Source organism: Crocuta crocuta, unplaced genomic scaffold (genome assembly GCF_008692635.1).
Source record: "Crocuta crocuta isolate KB4526 unplaced genomic scaffold, BGI_CrCroc_1.0 scaffold71, whole genome shotgun sequence".
NCBI classification, from domain to species: domain Eukaryota; kingdom Metazoa; phylum Chordata; class Mammalia; order Carnivora; family Hyaenidae; genus Crocuta; species Crocuta crocuta.
In genome coordinates, this window is record NW_027527548.1 from 1,134,457 (window position 1) to 1,149,898 (window position 15,442).

Consider the following 15,442-nt stretch of genomic DNA (forward strand, 5'->3'; position numbering starts at 1 on the left):
TTTAAAAAAATCTTTTTTCAAATGTTATTTGAGAGAGAGAGAGAGAGCAAGCGAGAGCGAGCAAGGGGGGAAGGGCAGAGAGAGAAAACCGAATCAGAAGCAGGCCCCAGGCTCTGAGCTGTGAGCTGTCGGCACAGAGCCCGACGTGGGGCTCGGATTCATGAACTGTGAGATCATGACCTGAACCGAAGTTGGACTCTTAACCGACTGAGCCACCCAGGCGCCCCTGGTTACATCACTTTAGTTAAAGCCTCTTTCTTTCCGGAATCCCTTCTATGTGAGAAGCCTCACGGCAGATGTGGGACGGGTATGAAAGTTTACAGAAGGTCTCCTGCTCCTCATTCCTTTTGACTCCTACAAGTCAAAGGGTTGGGGAACTTGTCCCGAGGTGTGTGAGGAACTCATCTGACTTGGAGACGCCGGGACGAGTCTCGGAGGGCGTCTCATCTGCCAACATTCCCGCTCTCTGTGGCGCCCGAGATGAGTCCCGAGGCTCGGGACTTGGTGCTGAGCACAGAACCTTACCTGAACCTGCTCCCAATTCATACCTGCGCTTGCAACTAGAAGGTGGAAATTCCAGGCGATCAACTCCGGCTTCCCATCAGCACCCCTTTCCCCCACGCAGATTAATCGGGGGCTACAGGGAAAACCTAGACAAGAGGAGTGGAACTCCCCAACCCCGAGGCCTTAAAGAAAAGTTTAGATAGATTGGACAGACCTCTGTTGCTACTAACAACCCTCAAAATGTCCGCAGGGAAAGGAAGGCTGAGAAAGAGTGTTTCTTCTAAATGGCTTCTCCAGTGTGGTCAAGGGAGGCGCGTGTCTGCATATGGAGGAGCCGACCTTCTAGGCTCAGAGCACCTTGACCGCCGCGGGGTCTCGGGAAGCTGTGGCCATCAGGGAGCTCGCTCTGCCCCCTGCACACCTCCGGTGCAGCACGGATGCTGCCCGCCCACCTGAGGATGTCTCTGCTTTACTGGCCTCTCTCTTCCACTCACCAGGCAGGGAGAGAAGGGGGGACAGAGCAGGGGAGGGAGAGTGAAAAGGAGGGAGAAGAAGGGAAGGAAAGGGGAGGGAAAGGGAAGGAAAGACGGACAGAAAGAACAAAGAGAAGACGGGAAGAAATAACAGCCAACACGTAACGCTCTGCTCCAGGCTTCATTCTAAGCCCTTTTAACATGTTTAGCTCATTTCAAGGGGCTGGTGTTGTGNAAAAGAACAAAGAGAAGAAGGGAAGAAATAACAGCCAACACGTAACGCTCTGCTGCAGGCTTCATTCTAAGCCCTTTTAACATGTTTAGCTCATTTCAAGGGGCTGGTGTTGTGATGGCTCCCCCCCCCCCTTTCCAGATGGGAAGACTGAGGCCTGGGAGGTCGAGTCATGTGCTCCAGGTGGCTCAGCTGGTTAAGTGCTGGAACCCGGATTCCTCTCTGGGGGCTGAGGCTCCAGAGCCTCGGCCCTGCAAGGAGGAGAAAGGTAGGGAAGCAGAGGGAGGCGGGCAAGAGCGCTCACCTGGAGAAGAGCTGAGACACACTCGGAGGGGCTGCCGTGGTGATGCCTGGAGGGAAAAGAGAAACGGGAAGGGCTTTAGCTGTCAGAGTGACGGTCCGCAGAAGCTGTGAGCTGAGACGCTTGCCTGGGTGGGAAGAAACTTGGAAAGCTGCTGCCAGGGACTTTCTCGACTACAGAAGCTCATGCGAGGCACAGCATTTCAGCATTCCCTCCTCAAAACCCCTTTCTGGGTGAGTTTCGTCTCCGGATACTCATCGAAGGATGACATGTAAAGAGTCTATAACATCTTGAAACATCAGGGTGGAACCCTCCCCCTTTCCCATTGCACAGATGGGGACACTGAGGCCAAAGGGACAGAAAGGACACGCTCGACCTAGGTCCCGCCCAACTGGGGCCTGGATCAGGTCTCCTGACTCCCAGGCTGGTGCCATTTCCACTGCTGGATGGAGAACCATTCCCCTCCATGCCTCAAAGGCCACCCCGAGGACCCAAGAACCAGACACCAGTTGGTTTTCATTAGCCCACATCCATTTCCCTCCTTCTGATGACATCATCTTGATGTTCTTCCTCTCCCTGCCCCAGTTTCAGTCCGTGGGGTTCAGGAGGGGCTGGCCCCAGCACTCAGGGGCAGGCGCATCTGACTCCTCTCCAAGGCTCCCGCTGGGGTGTAAGGAGGAAAACAGAGGGGCCCGAGCTCTTGATTGAACTGTATCCCTCGGCACACAGCATCCAGCCTTCAGTGGGAGACAATGATGCAAGAGGTGCCACAAAGCTGAGAGCGATATTCTCGAGAAGCTAATTTTATAAATGGACAGCCCACTGGGGACTGTGTTATGTCATCTTTAACAGCGCAACTTGGTGTCGTCGCCGTGAAGTCCGGCCAACACTAGATGACAGGTCTACTGACTGTACCGACTCCCCGGTGCATAGGGCAGTGCCTACGTGCTGGGTACGTGGCTGGGGTGTCCCCGTGCCTCCCGAGAAATGCTCTCAGGTCTCCAGAACTCTGAGCCTCTCTCAGCCCCAGGCTGGAGGCTCAGAACACCAACCTGCAACTCCAGCTCTTCCATGTAGTATCAGTGAGACTTTGGGCAGCTTGCCCAGAGTCTCTGGACCTCAGTGTTGCCCCCTGTGAAATGGGGGGAAATTGATCTCACAAGGAGGCATGCGGATTAAGACCGAAGACAATGACGATGTGCATCATTTACCCAGTGCTTGTGACGTGCCAAGCTCTAAGTGTGGATTTGTTATTATTAATCCCCATAATCACCCCATGACGAGTGTTCCTTTCATACCGCCGTGTTACAGATGAAGAGCTGGAGGCTTAACTAACTCACCCAAGGCCACAGGGCTCATCGGGGTGGATGTGTGATCTGAACTCAGGTCGTCTGGCTCCGGAGTTTTTCGTCGCAACCAGGGCACTGCGGCCCACAACGGCATCATCACCTCACCAGCTACGGGCACACACCCGGGAGGTCACTATGGGCCGGGCCCTGCGCTAACTGCCCACCTGCATGACCTCTCTTAGGCCTCACAGCGGTGTTACGAGGGGGGTGGAATCACCGTCCCCACGGTACAGATGGAGAAACTGGGGAAGGCCAAGGGCCCGACTCAAGCCGCACCGCCCATGGGCACTGGAGCTGGACTTGGACCCAAGCGCCCCGTGAGCCCCGTGAGACCCAAGCCTGTTCCCTGAACCCCCTCCCCCACTGAGTCAAATTCTGCTGGGTCAAAACCTCTGGGTCAAGGGTGGGAGTCCCAAAGCCCATTCAGAGAGCACCAGCTGTTTTTGACACAGTCAAACCGAATGGACAGTACCAGCGTGGATGGCCCACGGTAAGAAGGGCTGGATGAGACTTTGGTGCCAGTTACAGGTGTGAGAATGTGCTGTGTGAAGTATGTGGGCACACGCGTGTATGAGGAAGAGGAGTGTAACAACGTATTTTGTAAAATGTTTAGAGAGACAGAGCATGAGCGGGGAAAGGGGCAGAGAGAGAGAGAGAAGACACACGCAGAATCTGAAGCAGGCTCCAGGCTCTGAGCTGTCAGCACAGAGCCCGACGGGGGGGCTTGAACTCACGAACCACGAGATCATGACCTGAGCCGAAGTTGAGCGCTTAACTGGCTGAGCTAGCCAGGCGCCAAGAACAGCTGTGGTCGAATGGCAAGAAAAGCTCCGGCACACAGTAGGTGCCCACTCGATGCTCCTTTCCCTTGGTGGGGTCCGCTGCCCCAAGCAGGAGCTCCAGCACCCTGCCCTCGCCCTCCCCCAGGGCGAGAGGATGAACGTCTCATGCTGAAGCAGACACAGTGCTCATTATCGGTAAAAGCCCATGATTTGAGTGCGTTGAGTAATACCTAAGTTACTGAATTAAACATTTTGAATATGTTTTCTTAAATAACTATGTAAATATTCATAAAAATCGCATCTTATGGCAACATTCCTATGGGCTCAGATGAACTTGGCGATCTGTAAATTCGAAGTATCTTTCTGCCCCAGCCTCCGTGCTGTGATTTGCATGTTTGCTTCGCTCCAGCTTCCTCTGCTCTGAATTGTTGAGTTACCTGCCTCCCCCACGTGGGCAGGTCTCCCTCGCCTGCTATGCAAGCCTCCCAGCCTCTCCCCTTCCCCCCCCCAGCCCGCCCCCCAGCCACTCCAGGGGAGACTGTGTGAAACACAGGCTTTCAGTACAAGAGATTCTCCTTCTGCAGACTTTTGAAAAACGCAGGCTTTTATCTTTTGGGGCAGGCATCTTGTTTAACTTTTCATCCCAGGAGACTCGGGGGAATGAAAACCTGGAAAATGAGGACGTTACGCGTGGAATGATCTCCGCCCCTCCCTGCCCTTACCCTTCTGCCTTTTCTCCCAGGGAGGGTCGGTATACGCCTCACTGGGGGTCCTGATGGGATGTGAGGGGGCGGGACTCCTAAGCTACTCCCCCTCTTCAGGGGGCCTGGTGGGCTTGGGTCAAGGATGGTGAACTGCAGCGCTTTGGACGCAGGGGTGGGGCCTGGCCAGGAGCAGAGAGCTTCTCTCTCCCTCCGGCGCTCTTGCTGTGGTCCAAGGCCAATGTCCTCCGAGGTCACAAGGACCAGGAGGCCTGTGTGTAGCTGTAGCTACATGTCACCTGCATACTAGGAAGTGGGACCGACAGGCTGGTCCTGTGGGCAACGCCAGCCCCCAGGGGGAAGATGGAGTGAACATCACCGCTCAAGTCCTAGGGGACCACTGAGTCCTCGGGGGAGCCCAGGGTGTCTTCCAGTGAACTCCTGGATGCTCGCGTTACTGCTTTCCGAATGCCATTGTATTTGACCGCTTTCTCCGGATGCCGGTCAGAAGGAGCCAGACACGCTGAGGGCGGAGGTACGGGAGGCCAGGCCCTGAGCTTTACGTGTGGCCCAGGAACCACCGTGCACCAGGCACGATGCTCTGCCCAGCGGCACGCCTGTGGTGCCACAGCTTGCTGGAGCTCGGGGAAGGGGGGGAGGGATGGTGGTCACGAGTCCCCACATGTTGGCGGAGTGTTCCAGAGCCTGGTGGAAGGGGCAGCAGGCGCACACGCGAGCTGGCAATCTGGGAGGAGGGCGTACCGCTCACCGTCACCCCAACACAAACACGGGGCCATCAGCACGAGGGGCAGGCGATCCCCGGACTCCACATCCCGTGAGCCCCCAGCATCTCCAGGGCGGTGAAAACACCACGTGCAGCTCACTCTCATGTGGGGGGACCTGGAGCCCGGAAGATGGAGACGTGCCTCCATTGACCACAGCTTCGTGTTCTCGACCTTGTTAGTGCCACTGAACTTGCCATGCCGGATGAGGCTGAGGTCAGTGGAGGAATCACTGAGGGACACTTATGTCCACAATGCATGAGGTGAAAGCAAGCTGTAACGACCTGACCCGGCGCAGCCCATCTCCAAGCCTCACCACACATCTCGGAAGACGCGGCCGGTGCAGAAAACGACACAGCTAGCGCTCAGGTGGGGAGCGACAGGCAGCCTCCTCCATTTGCTTCTGAATTTAAAACTCTAGGCCTCCTCTTCCTCTCCAGCCTCCCATGGTTAGAGGGAGAAGGATTAACTAAACAGACAGCCAAAGCCTCTGGAATGGGCTCACTCAGTCACTCATTCATTCATTCAGTCATTCACTTACTCAATGCCCAGCATGCACCAGGCATGAGCTAGGATCGGGGTTCTAACAGTGAGCTGAAGCAGTCAGGAATGTCCTGTTTTGGGGGGAAGGTGAAGGGCAAATAAAGAATTACCCGACTAGGTACTTAATTGCAATTATAACACTTTGTACAGGAAGAAAGTGGATGGTATAGGGCAGGGCGACCGGGAACCTAACCTGCACAGGACTGGCCTGGGGGTCCAGTTAAAACACAGACTCCAGGGGCGCCTGGGTGGCTCAGTCAGTTAAGCGTCTGACTATGGCTCAGGTCATGATCTCGCGGTCTGTGAGTTCGAGCCCCGCATCAGGGACTCTGCTGACAGCTCAGAGCCTGGAGCCTGCTTCGTATTCTGTGTCTCCCTCTCTCTCTGCCCTCCTCCACTTGCATTGTCTCTCCCTCTAAAAAATAAACACTAAAATAGAAATTGTAATAAAAAAAGAAAAGACAAGAAAAAAAAGAAAGAAAAGAAAAATGCAGACTCCAGGCCTTGACATGTGGCCCCCAGGAAATGACACTTTTGAGCCATGAGAGTTTACGCTACCAGCCAAGCAAGAACTGCAAACTATTAAAAAGTATCACAATTCCGGGTTCCTAACAGTAAATCTCCATTCTAGAAGTCACAAACTCAAATGCATGCGGGGCCCGGGAGATCACATAAATGAGCAAGGCATAAGACACAATCGAGGCAACTAACGACAGATCTGTGTGTGAGTGCACACTTCCATGTGAGTGTGCGTACGTGTGATTGTGTGAAGGAACTCGGGCAGGGACCATCACACTTTGCTCATTCATTTGAGCATTTGTGCACCTACTGTGAGCCAGATCCACACCCCAAATCTCTGAAATATATCAACTTAATGTTCTCCCCCCACCCAAAGCACATGGGTTTAAGGGGTCAGACCCAAATACAAGTCTTGCTGCTGCTGCTGCAGGACCTGGGACCTTATGCCTGTCACCGCCTCTCTCTATGCCTCGGTTTTCACATCCACAAGATGGGCGGTATCTCTTACCCACCCGGTGGCTACCAGAACCGCGAGAGGCAGGTACCTGCCAGGTGGGAGCCGTTCTTAGCTTTCCATTCTCTGGGGCCCTAGCATAAGCCACTTAAATCCGTGAGCCCAATGTGGATGTTCACACTTTTTTTGAAACCTCTCACCGGGAGGATTAAGAAGCTAATGATCCTGTAAGCAGCGGCCACTATTACATTGCCTGATTGGACTCCAGGGACCACTGCTAAGTGATCCCCATTAGATGAGACAGTTTCTAGTGCAAGATGTCTTGAGGCAGGTATTTGCTACAAAAGGTGCAAGTCTCCAAACTGAATCGGCTCATCTCCCTGCGTGGGTGCTTTAAAGTGTTCCCAGGCCAGGAACAACCACAGCAGGGCAGAGCACTGTATTGGGAGTCCAGAACTGCTCCCCCCAATTCTGACTCTCACTGAGTGGCTATGTGAACGGGTCACTGATCCCTCGTAGGGGTGCTCCTGAGGACTGCACGAGACAAGGCCAGTAAATACCAGGGTGTGAGGGTTTGAGGGGTTATGTAAACACACGCTCTTCTCTTTAAATCCTTGCCAACTTACTTTAATGCACACTGGAATCACAGCGAGACCATCAAAGGCATAGCTTTTCATTTCTGGAGCTGGTGTTAAGTCTTCCTCTTAAAATGAATTTATTGAAAGGGGGTGGTTTTAAAGGAAAATCAGCAAGCAAGCAACAAGAGACGTGTTACCTACACAGAGCAGAGAATGGCTGGGGGAACGTGTAAAGTCCAGGAGACACTGCCAGAGGGGAGAGCTCTTTACTCAGGGAAGGCATTTGATAATTAATAGTAGTCGGTGCCCTTTTTCATAAGGAGAGGATTGGCAATTTCCTTCCCACTATGCCAGTGCTCCCCCCCACCTCCGCCCAGAGAGTGAGTTCTGTTCCATGCAGGTAGAGGTCGTTTTGGGTGCTAAGGCCCCCAGGAAGCCAGAAGGAAAGGCTGAAGGGTGAGAGAGGTGAAGCTGATCTGTGTCTTGCCAGATGAGGACACCGGCAAAGGTCTGGGCAGCTCAACCCGGCTGGGATGAGATGAATCAAAAATCTGTCAGCTCTGGGGTAGAACTCGTGAGATGGGAACTTAAAATCAGACCCTGGGATGCCCAGGACGGAAGAGATGCAAGAGGTCTGAGAGAAGACAGCCCAGCTGGTCCCCTGGGTGCGGTCTCACCGCTCAGAGGAAACGAGAATATAGCCTTGGCTTCTGCAAAATCTGCATTTTATTTTATTTTTTTAAAATTTTTTTTTAATGTTTTTTATTTATTTCTAGGAGAGAAAGAGAGAGAGAGAGAGAGCGTGAGCAGGGGAGGGTCAGAGAGAGAGGGAGTCACAGATTGAAACAGGCTCCAGGCTCTGAGCTGGCAGTCAGCACAGAGCCCGACGCGGGGCTTGAACCCACAAACCGCGAGATCATGACCTAAGCGAAAGTCGGACGCTTAACCAACTAAGCCACCCAGGCGCCCCCAAAATCTGCATTTTAAATGAAAAAGTTTTCTCGATTCGCTTTGCTTTCCTCAGTCCGTAACAGTTTTTCCTCTCCTTCCAGAAGACAAGATGCCATTCAAATCCAACTTTCCCTTGAACAGTAATGAATGATAGCTAATATTTCTCAAGTGGTTCCTATAAGCCAGGCACTGTGCTAAGGACTGTGTGAGTCTTCTCTCTGTCAGTGTCCATAACAACTCAAAGAGGAAGTTATTATCTGTATTTTACAGATACAGAAATAAGGCAGGGGGAAATTAAGGAGATTTTACTAAGGATTCAAAGCTAACATCAGCCTAAAGCTACCTGTAATTCCTCAAGACTCTCCTGTATTCATCCAGCCAGCCATCTACCCATTCTCCACCCATCCATCCATCCTCCACCCACCCATCCATTCATCCTCCATCCATCCATCTATACATCCATCCACACATCCATCCATCCATCCATCCATCTATACATCCATCCACACATCCATCCATCCATCCATCCATCTATACATTCATCCATCCATCCACACATGCATCCTCCACCCATCTATCCATCCTCCATCGATCCATCTATATATCCATCCACCCATCTATCCATCCCCATCCATCCATCCATCCATCCATACATACATCTATCCACACATCCATGCACACAATCCATCCTCCACCCATCCATCCATTTTCCATACATCCACACATCCATCTACCTATCCACCTCTTCATCCATCCAACCCTACACACATCCATCCATCCACACGTCCATCTTCCACACATCCATCCTCCACCCATCCATATCTACCCTCCATCTACCCATCCATCTTCCCATCCATCCACTCACTTACCCATCCATCCTCTACCTACCCACACATCCATCCTCTACCCAACCCCCCATCTTCCATCCACTCATCCATCATCTATCCATCCATCCACCTTCTACCTTTCCACCCATTAATTTATCAACCTATCCATCCATAAATAATTTTTAAGGATCTACCATGAGTCATAGACTGAGCTCTTTGCAAATTAGGAACAATAACTTAAATATGTACATAGACATAAAACACTGTCTTTATCCTAGAGGAATTTGCCATCTAAAATGACTGTGCTCAACCCTGGGTGCACAATCAACTCATCTGGAGAGCTTTAGAAAAATCCCATTGCTTGGGTCACACTACTGACCAATTACATCAGATTCTCTGAGGGTGGGATCTGGACATGAGCCTTAGACATTTTTTTAAACCTCCCAGGATATTCTGTGTGAACCAGCCCAGTGCAGAAGCCTGGTTCTCAAAGTGTGGTCCCTGGGCCAGCAGCATTGGTATTATCTGGAACTTGTTAGAAACACAAATTCTTGGCCCCAGGCACAACCTTTACAGAACCAGCAATGCCAGCAGTGGGGCCCTGTAATCTGTGTGCAAACAAAACATGCAAACTGATTTTGATGAACAAGAGAATTTGAGAACCACAGAGCTCACACCTTGCTACTCGGAGTGGCTGGTGGACCAGAAGCATCACCTTGGGGACTGTCAGAAATGCAGACCCTTAGGCTGGATCAGAAGCTGCAGTTTAACAAAGTTCCCAGGTGAGTCCGTGCACCTCAAAGAGCAAGAGACACACAGCTAACTTCCACTGAGTGTTTCCTAAGCATCACGCACCCAGCAAGGCTTATAACAAAATCATGCTAAAGCTTTCCTAACCCCTGGGCTGTGCGCTGGTCACTCTCTGTCACATTCCTGTTTATTGCCTCATAGAAATTACCACCATCTGAAGTCCCGCATTTGTTTAAAAATCCAATACCTGCCTCTCCCACCAGAATGTAAGCTCTGGGAAGGGGCCTGTCTCCTTCACCATTATATTCCCACCACCTACACCAGGGGCTGGCTCACAGCGGGCATTCTGGAACAATTTAATGAACAAACGTGGGCAGCAAACATATCTTCATTATCCAGGTGAGGAGATGGGCTCAGGGAGACTAGGAGTTTGGTGACACTCACCCAGGGAGCAAATGACAGAGCTGGCTGAGCCCAAACCCTGTGGGATGTGACGTGCAGTGACCATGGGGTGATGCAAAAAGTGTCTTTGGAACAGAGTAGCCTGCAAAGTCCCCAAAGGCAGGCTGTGTGCGGGTGGGTCGGTACCCCAGAGAGAGGTGCCCCCCCAACAGCAGGTGCATCAAACAACCTGATGGCCACGTGGTGCGGAAATGAAGGGAGGAACGGGAAACTACCAGTTTTCCCGAGGGGCTTGGGAGGTTTCCTGATGGGGCGGAGGCGACACTGGATAAGGGGGGAGGGTTTGTAAGGCAGAAAGGACGGGGCGCTGCCTTCTGATGCTGCCCTTCCAGCCCTCAGCATCTTCTCTAGAGAAAGAGGGCGCGTGTTCAAATAGCAGCCTGCGTGACAACAGCCCGGGAGCACTGTTTGCAGAGCAAAAAATTACAAATAACCTCGTGTTCACGGGCCAGGCAACGGCTTCATGAACTGGGTCATTCTTTAGTGGATTATTCAGTTAAGCAAAAAAAGAGGTAAATCACTTCTTAACGTGCCTTGAGTGAACACAGCAAGTTAGAGCACCTATGTATCATACGATAGCTTTCATGTTCCAGAAGTTTTTCCAGCGACACTGCACTTCCTACGGTGAATGTACCTTTGTAAACATATACACATAAACACACACGCCTGAGTCACATAAACACACGTCTGTACAAATTCGATGGCTTATGGAAAGGTCTCGGCATGGACACAAAACACGGTAACGGTGGTTACTTCTGGGGAAGAGAGGGGAGCCTGAGCCCGGGTACATGTGGTTGTGGGAGTGAGTGGCCCTGTGTCCTCACTCGCTGGGCCAGGATGTCTGAAGCGCCTGCTGTGTGTCTGTGGCGCACATGCCCTCGGCAGGCCAGATCACCAGGGTGGGCAGGGTCTGCCTTCTGAGAACTGACATCCCGGCCGGAGCCTGCTGAACGAGAGGGCACGCACCTCCCGACAGAGGGCGGGATGCTGAGGAAGACGGGGTGCGCGGGTGTCCTGTCTGGCTCTCCCCTCGGATCTGGCCCAGAATCCGGGCCCTTCTGCCTGCCCCAGTCCAAGGCGTCGGCATCTCTCACCGGGTGACTGTAATGCCTTCCAGGCTGGTTCTGGGCTCCCAGCCGGCCCCCACCCCCAGTCGTTCTCACATATGGTCCGGGGGGCGGGGGGAAGGAGGTCCTGTCAATATGCGGATCACAGGCCCCTCCCCCACTCCAAACCCTCTCACTGCCCCCACCTCACTCAGGGTAGGAGCCTCTGTCCCGTCAGTGGCTCTCAAAGTCTGGCAATGCCTGAGCCTCAAAGTCCGGTGATGCCTGAGCCTGGCCAGCTTCCTGACCTCATCTCGCCCATGGCGCCTTGCTCACTGGGCTCCAGCCGCGCTACACACTGCGGCCCCAGAGCCTTTGCACTTGCTATTTCCTCTTCTTCTGCATCGACAGGAACGCCTTCCCTCATCTCCTGAAGGTCTTTACTCAGGTGTCACCTTCCCAGGGACGCCCTCACATCCCTGCGTTCCTTATGCTGCTTCCCCGCTTCTCCCCCCGCAGCACGTATCGCTGTCCAACATGCTATGCACTCTGCTTCTTACTGTGCTGACAACAATGCTGGATGGAATAAACACCAGTTGAATATGGGAACGAACGGTTACATTTGATAGGAGAGACCTCTGTGATGAAGACTGACGGCTGAGAGGATGGTCCTACAGACAGGGGGAGACCAGGCCAAGGGAACAGCATGTGCAAAGGCCCTGAGAGCAGAATCATGCTCCTGAGTTATAGCAGAAGAAACAAGGCCAGGGCTCGGTCCAAGGCCAGGACTCGGTTCACTGAGCAAAGGGGACAGGGAGGAGGTGACTTTGAGAGGCTGGCAGGGACAGGCTACCCTGGTGGCCACGGGTAAGGCATTTAGATCTTATTCTATACTTTCTAAGAAACACTAAGTCCTCTCCATGTTTTAACTATTTCATCTTCATAGCAACTCGGGGAGGTCAGTGGAATAATTACTCCCCTTTAACAAATGAGGCAAATCATCTCCAAAGAAGCTGAGTGACAAGCCCAGGGACCACAGATGGTAAGAGGCAGGCCCATGGCTGAAGTGGGAGCCACTGGGAGATTTCTCGGTTCCACATTCGCTCCAGAATCCTCCTGAATGGGGGCTCTGTGGCTCATGCCTCCGGTCCTCCCGGGATCTGGGTCCCTGCAGTCACTCAGTAATGCCTCTGTCACAGAAGGAAGGACCCAGGGGGCCAGGCTGNTGCTCCAGAATCCTCCTGAATGGGGGCTCTGTGGCTCATGCCTCCCTGGTCCTCCCGGGATCTGGGTCCCTGCAGTCACTCAGTAATGCCTCTGTCACAGAAGGAAGGACCCAGGGGGCCAGGCTGGAAGGGCAGCCGAATAATCTGGCACTTGAAGCCACAGCTAGGGTGGAGTGTTCCCTATGGAGCCCGGGAGCTCACCACCCATCTCAAGAAAAGGAAAGGTGTGTGTGTGTGTGTAAGCTGCCCCTCCCGGCCCTGCCTACTCGGAATTTGGGAGCAACCTCCCTCCACCCCGACACTCAGCTCCAAAGCCTTTGCCTTGGCGGCCAGCCTGCTCCCTCCGGGGCAGTGCAAAGGGTGCGGACAGCTCCACGCCACAAAAGGAGGAGAGAGATGAGGTGTTTGTGGGTGCCACCGCTGTGTAGGGACAATTATCAGAAGTAGGAGGACTCTTCAGGGCTTGACAGAAAGTGATTCTCACCTTTAGAAGTGGAGACCCTGAAGCCAGAGTGCCTGAGTCTGATTCCCGGCCCTGCTGCTAGCTGTGTGTCTCTAGGTTGCTTTCTTTATATTTAACCCCCCTGTGCCTCAACTTCCACATCTGTAAGATGGGCTCACAGCCTAACAGGGGTGTCATAATTCAGCGAGAAACAATACAGTGTACTGATTAGGAGAACAGGCTTCAGAGTCAGATGACGGAGGCTCAAATGTCAGCTGTCACTGAACTGAGTCATCTCAATCGAGCTACTTGACCCCTCTGTGCCTCAGTTTCCTCTTCTGTAACACAAGGTTAATAACACTACCCCCCTAATCACTGTAGGAGTTGTGAGGCTTCAGCGAGTTCATATATTCATGCCTACCACACACAAGTGCCGGGTATTTGCCCTGCTAATGACAGAGGAGGAGGGTTAATCTACAGTTATGCTGCTTTCCACAGTACCTGGCACAAAGTATGTGCTCATAAAAACTAAGGACATAAGGGAGTGGCTGGGATCCATCTAAGGGACAGCTGCATCTCAGCTCCCACTAGTGGCAGCCAGGTGGGAATGTGGGCCCAGCATGTCTAAAGTGTTCAGCATCTTGAGAGCAACTAGAAATCCACACTTTTATGTGAACTCTCCTGACATTTACAAGTTCATTTCTATTTAAAGGACAGCATAAACCAAACAAAGCCGCACCTGAAGGGCAGACTTGTCATGAGCCGCCAGTTTGCAGCCATGATTCTACACTCACCGTGGTTATCAGATTCAGAGGAGAACGACCTTGGGACAGTAAGTTTAACCACTGTACCATGCGCCCATGGCGGGCCAGGCAGCGACAGGCATCCTAGGAGGCGGGTCGTGATTATGCCCCCCGTTTGGCAGGTAAGAAAGCAGAGGCTCGGGAAAGTTAAACAATCTGCCCGAGGCCACTTGTCTAGGAAGCGGTGGGGCCGGGGTTCAGCCTTGGATCTTCCTCCCCTGGCAGCCTCCTCCGCCTCCTCCTCGCTTGCCTGGCTCTGAAATGAGGTCCCGGTTCGAAATAGTGCCTCTACTCAGAAAGAAGAGAATGATGATCTCTGAATGGGGCTCAATAAATCGTCTCAAATTCTCAAAGAGCACAGGTGGTTCACACGGACACTCCAAAGGGCCAAAAGAATGACGGTTATGTTCTCCAGCATGTGGTTTGATCGGGGAGCCCAGACCCTCTCGGTGGTACTTTTAGTAGACTTGTCTCAGCTGCATTACCAGCATGCAAGGGGAACGTCATTGCCCTGGTGGCAGTAATAATTATCCCTGGAAGCCTGGAGTGCTCAGAAGCAAACTCCTTGTGATGCTGTATGTGACTAGACATAAGGTTCTGGCTTCCCCCGACAGTGATGCAGGACCGATGCCCCTTGAGCGGGCATCAAACACAGACCATGAGGGAAAGTCAGCCCAGGGTCCCGGGACACCAGCGGCAAATCCCAAAGCGGGCCCGCGTAAAGGGTTAAGCCCAATGGCTAAACATAATAGCGTAATGCCTTCTGCTAACTCCCCGCTCTCCCAGGAAGGCTGACAGATCCCAAACAGAGCAAACAATAGCTGGAATTGTTCTCGTGGAAACGAGTTCGGCTGCACCGTTTGCCAATAATTTTCTAAACAGCTTAATTCTCCTCTGCTTCCTTGACTCCCACCCAACCTAACCTGAAAGCCAAAGGCAAGCGAGTTCTGGTCCCAGCGTCAAACCTCGGTAAACAAGAGATCTGGCTGGATGCTGATGGCTGGGTGGCGGGGGGGGGGAGGGCGCTGAGGGACAGGCTCTCCAGCAATGGAGCCCAGCCCCTTCGGGACACGCCCAGGGCAGCGGCCTGCAACACACCCGAAACTGACTATGAGCGTCTGCCGAAGTGTTAGCGTCTTTCCGCACAGGAAGTTCAGAACTCGGAGCAGCACAGTCACACCTCTGATGACCAGACAGGAACTGTTAGCCAGAGTTCGGGTGCAGAGGCAACAGTCCCGATGCCAGGAGGAGAAATTGTCATTGTGACGGTATTCTTGAAAGGGTGCTGTCAGTCCCTTACTAAATTCCGCGGTGGGGCGGGTGGGATGCCACAGGTCCCCCGAAACTCATGCCAGGAGGCCTACCTTCTACTTGACTCAGAGTCCAGACATCAGCGTCGGCCCGGCTAAGCTTCGGTTTGCGCGGACAATCGCTGTTTACAGTGAGGCTGGGTGAGATCACCAGTTCTAGCATTTCCTTGTACCTGAAAGAAAACAAAGGGGAAATATAATTTATTCATTAATTATGCATGCTTACTAATGATGCCTATTTCTTTCCCTAAGAGTATAAATATTAAAGCTGATTACCTAAACCCCGCCGTCTTATAAATTCTCCATAATAAAAATTCACTAAACTTTTCATCAAAGGGAAATAAGGAATGAAAATGAAGTGCTTGCTCCCCTCCAGAGAATACACACACTTGATTAAAACTTTCCCC

General features: G+C 52.6%; 1 protein-coding gene across 1 annotated transcript in view; it reads right to left on the reverse strand.

Moving 5' to 3' along the window:
- EYA2 (EYA transcriptional coactivator and phosphatase 2) overlaps nt 1–15,199 on the reverse strand; it is a 173,910-nt gene extending 158,711 nt beyond the window's left edge. Inside the window, exons 1-2 of the mRNA XM_077766497.1 lie at nt 15,090–15,199; nt 1,514–1,559 (exon numbers count right to left, since the gene is read on the reverse strand). Of these exons, the coding sequence (XP_077622623.1) occupies nt 1,514–1,559; nt 15,090–15,198 (155 nt within the window). The 5' untranslated portion in view covers nt 15,199. The remainder of the gene's footprint in view (nt 1–1,513; nt 1,560–15,089) is intronic.
- Between the last annotated feature and the right edge of the window lie 243 nt (nt 15,200–15,442).